Here is a 12,252-nt window from a genome sequence, read left to right as displayed (position 1 = left end):
CTGCTCTCACTCACTCCTATTGTTCCATTGTACCTCTGCTCTTATCCTCTCCTATTGTCCCATTTTACCTCCTCTGCTCTCTCTCACTTCCATTGTCCCATTGTACCTTCTCTGCTCTCACTCACTCCTATTGTTCCATTGTACCTCTGCTTATGACCTGCTGCTTTATGGATAGCATGCATACTTTTTCTTTTTACTGTTTTATTTAAAATTCTTTAATGTTGTAGTGACTGAAATAAGAAAGCTTGGAAATATACTTAAATTGACAAGCTTTTCTTGTGGAATATCTTTGGAAATTCTTCATGGCAAATACTAAGGTTCACTCTAAATTAAAGTTAATATAATTGTTTCTTGTTTACATGTGTGATTGTTTAACAGAAGCTGACCAGCAGTCGTCGCGGGTCGTCCGCGTCAGGCAGGTCATGGTTCATGCACGGTGGAAGTTTCACAGCATTTAGGTCTGAAAGTCATTCCCTTAGCATGGAGGGCGGCGGGACGCAAGAGCCTCGACCCTCCTTCTGCGAGAACCAGCGCCCCTCCGTCAGCAACGATGGTTCTCTGGACTCCCAGGAGAACCTGGACGATGTGCCTATAGAGCTGCGACACCTGGAGCCTGATGACCCGGCGCTTCTCGACATTCCCGTGTCCCCTGCACCTCCCTGGCATATGGCTCCGGCCGCCACCGCTGTGCCAGGGGAACATGACAGTAAAGCCAAGTCTAAAAGTTTGTCTGACCTAGTTCAAGCGTCGCCACGATCCCCAGGCAACCCACTTGGTCCTCCAGGCTCATTTTTGCCAAGAAAAAAGTCTATCAGTCGGGATGCTCTTGATTCGCAGCGAATTAGTGAAGTGCCGAGCAACGTTTTGCGCTCAAAATCTAGCTCTTCTTGTCTTTCTTTGTCTAGTCTTGAGATTTCTATAGAACCCTCAGAGTCGATAGTAGTAGTGAAGGGGCCTAGTGAGCACATCAAAAACAGTGCAGTGGCCAAACAATGTGTGGAGGACGGAGGCAGTCCGGTTATAAGTAGGAAAAGACCTACCCTTAAAAAACAAAAGGCCTCAATAAATGAAAGTGATGCAAGTGATGTAGAAACACCTATAGTTATAGAAATAAGTAAAGCCCCCAAGGCGTCGGAAACTGTTAATGTGCCTGTTGAAACAGATGATAAGGACCATTTAAGTATCCCGAAAGGACTAGGTATAATAAAACAAAGTTCACTTAATGATGAATTTATATGTATAGATAGATTTTTAGAAAAAGAAAAACTTAAACAAAGTATTCAGAAGCAAAGCTCACTTAACGAAGATTTGATATATGGAAACAAAGAGGAGAAACAGGAAACTCTTAGAGAGTCATTATTTACAGCGCAGTTTAAAAGACTTCAGAATATACGTGAAAGTTTTCAGAGATTACGAACCGCGAGCCTTGACCGATTCGAGAGAGAAAAGTCTGATTCTTCTTTAACGAAAGGTATTGTTAAGCTTTTGCAATCCTGGAAAAGCGAGATTCTTGTAACTAAGGAAAGTAAACCGACGTCTGGCGACGACTGCGAACAAGATTGTGAGGACCAGCACCAGGAAGCTGGGGATGATCAAAGTCAGCTTGACCAGAAACACAGCGAGACTAGACCACGGGCTCCAGGCATATGCCAGCTCGGCAAGTCCAGTGACGGTAGTGATGCTTCTAGTGATAAGCCAAGAACGTGTGTCATGGAGAAAAAGTTTTTAGGAAGAGACCCGAGTGATAAAAAATCATCCCGTGAGGAAAGTTCCGATAGTTCAAAAGAAAATAGTTTTCAAAGTGACACTAGTCTTGACTCTGAAGACAGCTGCGTGTCTGTGATATTTGTTCCTAAACCGGGTCAGGCTGGTCTAAGTGGTACTGACAAGGAACGGAACCGGTCTGTTTCTTCTGAGTCATCAGAAGGATCAGACAAGCAACATTCTCCGAAGTCACCCAAGTCGCCTAAATCCCCTAAATCTCCAGGTCCCGGTGGCCGATATTTTGCTCCGTCACGCTATTTGGGGACTAAAGGAGGCGTTAAGGCGGGGCCAAAAATGGGTACTCAAGTTCTGGGAGGGTCGGCAAGACCAGACCAGCAGCAGCAACGCATCAGTCCACCATCAGACTCTCCACAGGAGATTCCTGTGCCAGTTTCAATTCCTGCACCCACTCCTGAAGTGACAAAATGTGACACCACGACTGGCCGTGACTTGCCATCTATCCGCACCGTACCTACAGCAGCGTCAAGGCCCCTGGTAGCGCGTGGTGCAAGCCTTGGTCGTGTTCTAAACCACAGCGGCACAACACCTCCCGGTACACCACCACCAACAATGTCTGCACCCGGTGGTTCCTACTTTTCTCAAATTCAGGTTCCCAAAGCTTTGCCTACGGAATCACTGTCTTCGCTAGGAAAATCTATTAGTGAGGTAACACCCAGTCTAAAGAAATCCCCAACTTCCACCAAGCCATCTACCTCTGTAAAAGCTCCTACCTCAACACCACAATCCACGCACCAGAACTCTTCACAGATGACATCACAGACGAGTAAATACGTACCAAAATACGAGCCGCAAGTAGTAAAACGTGATACAAGTTTCACGCAACAACTTTCATCACTTCTTCTGGGAGAAAACGTGGAAATAATTCGTAAGACTGGTAGTAGCGGGAGTCGCAACGTGCAAATTGTTCGCAAAACTGTCCCACGATTTTTGACTTTTGACGTCTTCAACCCTGAGACTGACGACCTGGACAGTGACTCCTCAGCGAGCTCCTCCCCCAACTCTGGAAGCTCTGTGATAGAGCGAGGATGGCCCACTGAGAGAGACATCGAAGAACTTGATCGAGAAATAAAGCGTCGTGAGGAGGAAGAGCGTCGTCGGGCTGTTGCTGTGCCTTCCTCAGCGGCGGCCGCTACCGAGAGGGTCATCCCGCCGCCCGCTGAGATTCCCAAGTTATCCTTAGTCGAAGACGTTCACCGCATGGACACGATAAGTGAGGATGCCGGCGAACACTCAGGTAAAGCACTGATAACTACGTTTGAACACTCTTTTAATTATGATGCTTATATCATGATTATGTAGAATCTCTAACATGCATTAAATCTATTTAATTCATTGTGTCGGGGGACAGGCAGCCAGTGTGTGTTTATACACGTCAGGCTTATATTGAGGTCCCCCTCCCCCCCACCGAGGTCGAATTACAGACCCCGTCAGGATGCAACCCCACATCAAGCTAACTCCTGGGTACTTACTTGCTGCTAGGTAAAGAGGACCATTATAGGTGATAGGAAATGTGTCCAACCATTACTGTCCCGTTCGGGATTTGAATCCGGTCGACCGCTGGATGTAATGGACTCGAGTCGAGGACGAGTTGTAAGAAAGACTTCACAAAATACAGAAATTACATTACACAACTACACATTTTAACGATGGTTCAGTAGAAATCCATTCAATAATTTAATTAAATATTCATGTTGATTTAATAATGGTCCAGCCGGCAGTCAAGTAGCCAGAAGGAAATATTATAGCTCCTTATTTATTTAAAGTTTTCTGGAGATTGGGTACGTCGGGGACCGTTAACTGGCAAAATATTTTGTAAACAGAAAACATTTTATCTTTAACACGCTATCCCGGCACGAACCTTACAGCTAGTTATCATTGGTGACCATCAATGTCAGGCCTCGTGGGGCACCCTGAGTGTCAGGCCTCTTGGGGCACCCTGAGTGTCAGGCCTCGTGGGGCACCCTGAGTGTCAGGTCTCGTATGGCATCCTGAGTGTCAGGCCTCGTGGGGCACCCTGAGTGTCAGGCTTCGTGGGGCTTCTCGAGTGTCAGGCCTCATGGAGCATCCTGAGTGTCAGTGTCAAACCTCGTGGGGCACCCTGAGTGTCAGGTCTCGTGGGGTACCCTGAGTGCCAGGCCTCGTGGAGTCACCATGAGTGTCAATGTCAGGCCTTATGGAACACCCTGCGTGTCAATGACAGGCCTCGTGGGGCACCCTGAGTGTCATTATTAGGCTTCCTGGAGCACCCTGAAAGGCCAGTATTAGGCCCCCGTGTCTCAGTGTTAAGAGCTCGAGTGTCACTCCGCTCGGCCAACATCATCACCATCTTAGCTGTTTATAGTTACAGAAGTTTCTGTAGCACAATACATATATTACAGGTGCTGCCGACCACTACATACATCTGAAGAGATCTGTAAAATTTATTTCGACAGGAACCGAGTTGAATGGGGCACGAGGAGAGAAAAAGGAGGGCAGAGTGCCACCAACCTTGCCTTCAGCTGGTAAACCCCAGGCACTTCCCAAACCGCCCACCAGGTCCTCCTCCATCACTAGGACGTTTGTCGAGCAGTCATCCTTAGGTAATTTTTATCATGTCATTCCTGCTTCAAGGTTGTTTTATCCATACTGTTGACCCTGTGATTTCCTTATACGTCTTTCTTTTATAATTGAAGAACATAAAACAAGTCTGAACGTTCATATTGTGATAGGATATGTAAGTGCAGTGGGATTATACAATTTTTTTAACCTGGCTTAAAACTCAAATAAAATAGCCCCAAAATTGTCAATAATATAGTTGTCAGACTTTTACAGTGAAATATATTTGTAAAACTTATTTTCTTTCATCTTTGTCCCCTTAAATTATGTCACTGTCTCTCTTAATGTGGCTAATATTTTGTAAACCATTATTAACTTTTATAATTTTCCAGGTGTGACTAGAAGAGAGATAGAGTCGATGAGACAGCGCTCATCCAGTGTGATAGTCTCGGGGACCCCTGAAGTGGATAAGAAGCTCGAGACTATATCAAAAGTTTCCTCCTCATCCCCGTCCTTATTAGCTCCGGCCAGCAGAAGTACGCCATCTCTAGACCCTATCACAGAACCATTCCAGAAGAGGAGCCCTAAACCAAGACGTAAGCTGACTATAGCTCATCTAGACCAGCCATTTCCTTTACAACCCGCAATAGAACAAAAAACAGAGCCCAAGAAGCCCACCAGAAGTCCAGAATCTTTGTTAGAAAGACAGAGTCTGAGAAGCCGGGTTCCTGATCGCCAACAACAAACTAAAGCTCTCTCTCCACTGGGGTCAGAGGTTGCCGGGAGAGGCGAACTGAAGCCATGGGCCGAGGTTGCCATCAAACCTATAACTGAAACAGTAAATCTTCCGCCACCAACTTCTTGGAGAGGAAAATTTTCGCCAGAGAGTATCCTAAAGGGTATTTCAGAATTCGACAAAACCTCAGGACACAAAAAAAGTCAAGAAGCTAAGAAATGTGCGTTAGAGTTGCCCTTTACATCTCCATGTAGGTCTTCCCTCTCTCCAAGCAGTAGCGTGTCTTCAACTTCACCATCGATCACCCGAGAATTGGGAAAAGAAGATCCACTATCTAGGAGTCCGCTCCTCAGCTCTCCAACACTGTCGACTAGTAGTGGAGAGTCCCGGTCTGGTTCACATGCAGCCATATCTTTCTTCAGAGAAAGTCCGTTTTCTTTTGAAATGTTTAGAATGAATCGCAGTGAAAGTAATTTACCTCTGTTAAGTCCAGAAGAATCACAACCCAACCACGGCACGTTCAAAGAACCAGCGAAACCTGTTGTACTTAAAGAGCCCAAAAGAAGCAGTAGAGTGAAATTAGAGACAGACAAAACGACAAAAGAAGTCAAACAGCGAAGCAGTCACATATCGTGTATTACTCCACCTAAAGAAGGCGAGGTCTCCAACAAAGAGGAAGAGCCTAATAAGCAGAAAAAGTCACATACCAGTTCTTTGAAGGTGAGAATAGAAGACACTAAGCAAAAGAGCACCGAAGGCGGAAATACCGCCTGTCGCTTATGTGCACGGGAAAATGACAGGAGACAGAAGAAAAAGAAACAAGAGCAGCTGGCCGGTGTGCTGGGGTCCAAGGAGCAGCAGCTAGGAATGACCTCCAAGAGACGAGCAACAAGTCAAGGAAAGACAGATGGCTTTCGAAGAGGAGAACTCAAGTCCCAGGGTTCCCTAGATTCAGCCAAAGAAAAAGAGTCTGCGGCTTCAAGGTCCTCTCCACCTCTGGTTCGCAGCGGATCTTTGGACTTGGAGAAGGCCGAACGAAATCAGAGGGAAAGTATATTGAGTCGTGACGCTTCTCTGTCCACTTCTCAGGACTCTCTCCAGAGTGACATGGGCGGCGCGCCAACACTCCACCGATACTACCATGTATTCCGTGAAGGAGAACTCGACCAACTCATTGAAAAATATGTGCACAACTTACACATTATCTCTTCCTACTATGACCACGCTAATTGGTGTGTAATCGCAGAGAAGGTGCAAGTGTGGACTATATGAGGCAGGACACTATTCAGGTACTACGGTAATTGAAAGAAAGTTTGACTAAATAGTGACCGGGACATGCAGCCGACTTGTTGCCAAAACGTTCCTTAAATAAACTTCGACGAAGATGCAGAAGTGTTGCACATGAACTGTACAGAAGAAAGTGTATCACAGTGATAAGCAGAACTGCATTGGAGGTTACTTACAAGTCTGTGTTTTAAATCACAAATATTATTTTTACTTTAGTTTAATGTCTGAAAACTCATACGTGTGAGATGGTGTACACACACACACACACACACACACACACACACACACACACACACACACACACACACACACACACACTCACTCACTCACTCACTCACTCACTCACTCACTCTCTCTCTGGGTATTAAATTGGGTTGGTGAGGAACTGCGGTCAGGTGGAGGCTGACTCCATACACAGTTTCAAGTGTAGATATGATAGAGCCCAGTAGTCTCAGGAACCTGTACACCTGTTGATTGACGGTTGAGAGGCAGGACCAAAGAGCCAGAGCTCAACCCCCGCAAGCACAATTAGGTAAGTACAATTAGGTGAGTACACACACACCCCCCACCCTCACAGTGTACACACCCACCCCTACCCCCACCCCCACCCCCACCCTCACAGTGTACACACCCACCTTCTCACAGCATTCCCACCGACATTCTCACCGTAAGTGTACACACACCCACTCTCTCACATTGTACACACACCCACTCTCTCACATTGTACACACACCCACTCTCTCACATTGTACACACACCCACTCTCTCACATTGTACACACACCCACTCTCTCACATTGTACACACACCCACTCTCTCACATTGTACACACACCCCCACATTTACATTGTACACACACACCCACTCTCACACAATAGTCACACCCACTTTCTAACAGGGAGTGTACACACCCATTCTCACAGGAAGTGTATACACTCACTCTTTCGACGATAGTGTACACACCCACTCTCACAATGTACACACCCACTCTCACAATGTACACACCCACTCTCACAATGTACACACCCACTCTCACAATGTACACACCCACTCTCACAATGTACACACCCACTCTCACAATGTACACACCCACTCTCACAATGTACACACCCACTCTCACAATGTACACACCCACTCTCACAATGTACACACCCACTCTCACATAATGTACACACCCATTCGCTCACAATGTACACACCCATTCGCTCACAATGTACACACCCATTCGCTCACAATGTACACACCCATTCGCTCACAATGTACACACCCATTCGCTCACAATGTACACACCCATTCGCTCACAATGTACACACTATTCTCTCACAATGTACACAGCCACTTTCACAGTGTACACACTCACAAAGTGTACACACCCACTCTCACAGAAAGTGTACACACACACTCTCACAGAAAGTGTACACACCCACTCACACAAAGTGTACACACCCACTCTCACAGAAAGTGTACACACACACTCTCACAGAAAGTGTACACACCCTTTCTCACAGAAAGTGTACACACCCACTCTCACAGAAAGTGTACACACCCACTCTCACAGAAAGTGTACACACCCACTCTCACAGAAAGTGTATATACCCGCTCTCACAAAAAGTGTACACACCCACTCTCACAGAAAGTGTACACACTCACTCTCACAGAAAGTGTACACGCCCACTCTCACAGAAAGTGTACACGCCCACTCTCACAGAAAGTGTACACACCCACTCTCACAGAAAGTGTACACGCCCACTCTCACAGAAAGTGTACACGCCCACTCTCACAGAAAGTGTTCACACCCACTCTCACAGAAAGTGTACACGCCCACTCTCACAGAAAGTGTACACGCCCACTCTCACAGAAAGTGTACACGCCCACTCTCACAGAAAGTGTACACACCCACTCTCACAATGCACACACTCTCCCACAGGGAATAATATGTATCCGATTTGATTGTGAATTGCCTACACATATCCACAGATTATATTGTCTTTGGGTGTTTTATTCAATGTTTTAGGCACAACCTCACATATCTGGTTTAACTGGAAGAGTGAATTTACGGCGGATTTCAAACATATCTTATTAAAGCGAAATAAGGAATGCATATATTTATAGATACGTATACATATAAATATATATTTATCAGATTTGTTGTTTTGTAGGGAAGTGAAACAAGTTGAAATTATATGATTTGTCTCCTGCCAGAGTAGTTAAGGTGCTAGCTTGTAGGGTGGTTAAGGTGATATGTGGGTGGACACTTAATGCTTATACTTAATTCTTAGTAAAAACTTTACTTGTGAACAAATTTGTGTGTGTGTGTGTATGTGTGTGTGTGTGTGTGTGTGTGTGTGTGTGTGTGTGTGTGTGTGTGTGTGTGTGTGTGTGTGTGTGTGTGTGTGTGTGTGTGTGTGTAATTACTTAAGTGTAGTTACAGGATGAGAGCTACGCTCGTGGTGTCCCGTCTTCCCAGTACTCTTTGTCTTATAACGCACACGTATAACGTGCGCGCGCGCGTGTGTGTGTGTTGTATGTTTGTGTGTATGCACTCACCTGTCTGTGCCTGTAGGATCGAGCTTTAGCTCTTGGACCCCACTTTTCTAGCCACCGGTTGTCTAATGCACTCTTGACCTTATATCTACTATTAAAATTATGATTGGAGTTCTCTACCACCTTCTCTTGTAGTTCATTCGATATTTCCACTACTCTTACGCTAACAAACTTTCTAACCCTCGCAATTCTGGGACGAGTCTTGTTGCAACTTTCTGAACCATTTTGAGTGTGTGTTTGTACTATGTGTGTGCATTGTACAGCACACACATAGTACATAGTGCATGTGCAGGCCTGTTTTTATAGATGGGGTGGGGTGGGGGTCCGCAATGGGGTGACATACTCTAAAATTGCTCTCACACAGGCAGTGTACAGTGATTTAATGCCTCTTTTTATTTGTGTGTGTGTGTGTGTGTGTGTGTGTGTGTGTGTGTGTGTGTGTGTGTGTCAGTCTGGTCGCCTTTGCCTGTAAGGCTTTCATGTACGTTTGGATTTTCTGGATCAATAATGGATTTGTCAGTGCCCGAAAGAAAAAAATATATTTAACATTATTTTAATTTTAAGATATATGGTTACTTAAAAATGCTTACCTGTAATTTTCTCCTACGTGTATTAATGATAATTTTTTATTTTGTTCATGCGCAAATGTACCAGAAATATTTCAAATTGGTAGTTGATATCCATCAGTACGGCTGGCCATCAGTCCACTCAAAGTTTGTCGTGTATGAGCAGACTTAAGGAGGTATGAGTCTTGATCTCCAGTTAGACTTCAAGACAGTATCTGCTGTCTGGTGAGGTGGGCTTTGAAGACCTTCGTCCACAACGCTCCTCACAAAACATATAACAAAGGGCTGTGGAAAGAGGCATCAGATTTCAGAAATTCCTGTAACGCATTTATTACAACTATTTGAAATATTATAATGATTGTTCAAGGTCACAACCAAGGAGTAGTTCCCTGGGTTTTCGTGTGTACCAACCATTGATATATCATGTTATATATTTTGGTCACAGGAAAACGTCACTGAATTGATTTAGTTGGCGATAATTTATCTCTTGTGTCATTCCCAATGTTCATAAGATACCTGTATGGGTAATATGCGTTAAACTTATTTTGAACTATCAAACTCACTCTCTATTTGTCGCTAATAATTGGCTGTCACATATTTAGTGTTGAGTGAGCATTCTTCTATTATGATTTACAGTTGCCAAACGTCACTAAGTAAATAGCTCTTCAGCTTTCAACTTCTAAATACATGAGCAGATATTTGCCAAATAATGTTGCCAAAGAGATTATATCTTATTTGAAATATATTTTTCTTCATAAAACCTCAAATGACACTAAACTAATAAACAGCCAACATTCAGTGAAGACAATGTGAATACAGGTCTCGGAAACTAAACTAACCGTTGATGTTGCGATATTTTATACATATTGCCGTAGACATCAACTTTGCAGGGCGGTTGACTTCAATATTTCTAGAGTTGTGGTTCGAAGTTCTGTATGATAGGATTTTTCTGGCATGTTTTGCCTGGATCATTGTTTTCACTCATGGCACAGTCTGAAGTGTCTTGAGGCTACTGTGTTTACACTCGCGACAGTGTAAATTAAGTTATTTGAAGCTAATTTATTTACATATATGGCAGTTTCAAGTGTCTTGAGACTACTTTGTTTACACTAATGACTGAAATATCTTGAGGCTTCTTTATTTATACCTCATGATGGTGTGAAATATCTTGAGGCTACGTTATTTACACTCATTACAGTTGGAAGTGTCTTGAGGCTACTTTGTTTACGCCCATAAGCGTTGAGTGTCTTGAGACTACTTTATTTAATCTCATGACAGTATGAAGTGTCTTGAAGCACCTTTATTTGCATTCATGACAATGTGAAGTGTCCTGAGGCAATTTTGTATACATTCATGACAGTGTGAAGTGTGCTGAGACTCGGTACTCGTGTGCTGTGGCGTGCCTTCTTACCAGCTACATGCAACTTGAACATGTTTTCAATTGACGTGAGGAAAAATATGAATCATGTTTAATGGTGATATATCGATTGCTTATACACTAATGTAGTTAATAGTTGAAGAATCTCCCTATTAAATTGTTGTGTTTATGCTTTGGTTGAAGATCAATGAGTTTATCATGATGCATTTATCACGGCAGTCTCTCACGTTGTTCTGCCAAGATTTGCAAGCCCATTTGACATCTTTTAGCGTTCCATCGGTCGTTAGTCAGGTATAGTTTGTGGAGTATGCTGAGGGTAATGGGTAGAAGGTAGTTATCTTATTTCATTTCGACACCTTAAGCGCAGTTGTTACTTATGACTGATGAATGATAACGTTGTTGGTAGAGGTTATGGATGATTACGGCTGCTCGGAGGTCAAGGGATACTTTGAGGGTTATTGGCAGGTAAATGTCGGATATTTAAGTAACTGATGCCAGAATCACTGATTATATCAACACCTTGCCTTGACATCAGGAAAGGTGTCTGATAGGTAACTTTAAAGGTCATTTAAGTAAAAAATCAGACCTCTGTTAGAACATGTTAGTGACCGAGAAACAGGAGACTCGCCCTAGTGTCTGTCTCCTGGGGAGATGACCCTCCTGTGTGCTGGTGCTGGAGCCTCGCTGTAAGGGCTCCTGTGTCTTAATGTTGTTAGTTGTCCCCCTTAGCACACTTTACTTAAATGATGCCATGGTGTAAACAGTTTCCAGATGGGGACTCGTATATAACGTTATATTGCCAAACTGATCAAGCGTTTCCTTTTGATAATTACTTCCTACTTCTTGAAACGGCTTAGACTTAAACATCATTTAAGGTGAACAAGATAATAGGTAAGGGCTTTGGTATTGGGGTTACGGCCTATCATCTGCGAGAAAGTTATTAAGGATATCACTATCTTACTGACCATTGTAGTCCTGATCATAGTCCTTCTAAACTCTGTGTATATATATACCGAGAAATGGAATACACCTTACGGTATGTATGTATATGTATGTATGTATGTATATATATATATATATATATATATATATATATGTATATATATATATATAATATATATATATATATATATATATATATATATATATATATATCTATATATATATATCTATCCTTTGTAAGGGATAATAGTAATAGGGTGATTGATGATGCAGGCTACAAAGGAAGGGAAGGAAGGCTTATGTTAGTTCAAGGTAACTGCACATAAAATTGGTTGAGGTAAAGTATTAGTGACGAGATTTATATAATGGAGGATAAAGTCGCAAATAGCTGAGAGATAACATTAAGTATATAATGTTAATAACATATGGATTCTGGAATATCGATTCTTCGCGGGGGTCGTATTCCAGGGACCATAGGAT

At 43.4% G+C, this 12,252-nt stretch overlaps 1 protein-coding gene across 2 annotated transcripts in view; it reads left to right on the top strand.

The window, feature by feature from the left end:
- The window catches only part of fid (fire dancer), a 223,549-nt gene extending 211,636 nt beyond the window's left edge, over positions 1-11,913 (top strand). For both annotated transcript variants that reach the window (XM_069321862.1, XM_069321861.1), the window contains 3 exons: positions 379-3,019; positions 4,218-4,364; positions 4,713-11,913. In XM_069321862.1, coding sequence (XP_069177963.1) covers positions 379-3,019; positions 4,218-4,364; positions 4,713-6,328 — 4,404 coding nt within the window. In that variant the 3' untranslated portion in view covers positions 6,329-11,913. The remainder of the gene's footprint in view (positions 1-378; positions 3,020-4,217; positions 4,365-4,712) is intronic.
- The last annotated feature ends 339 nt before the right edge of the window (positions 11,914-12,252 follow it).

The sequence above is a fragment of the Procambarus clarkii genome, chromosome 10 (genome assembly GCF_040958095.1).
Source record: "Procambarus clarkii isolate CNS0578487 chromosome 10, FALCON_Pclarkii_2.0, whole genome shotgun sequence".
NCBI lineage: Eukaryota > Metazoa > Arthropoda > Malacostraca > Decapoda > Cambaridae > Procambarus > Procambarus clarkii.
This window is presented reverse-complemented; position numbering and strand designations above follow the sequence as displayed.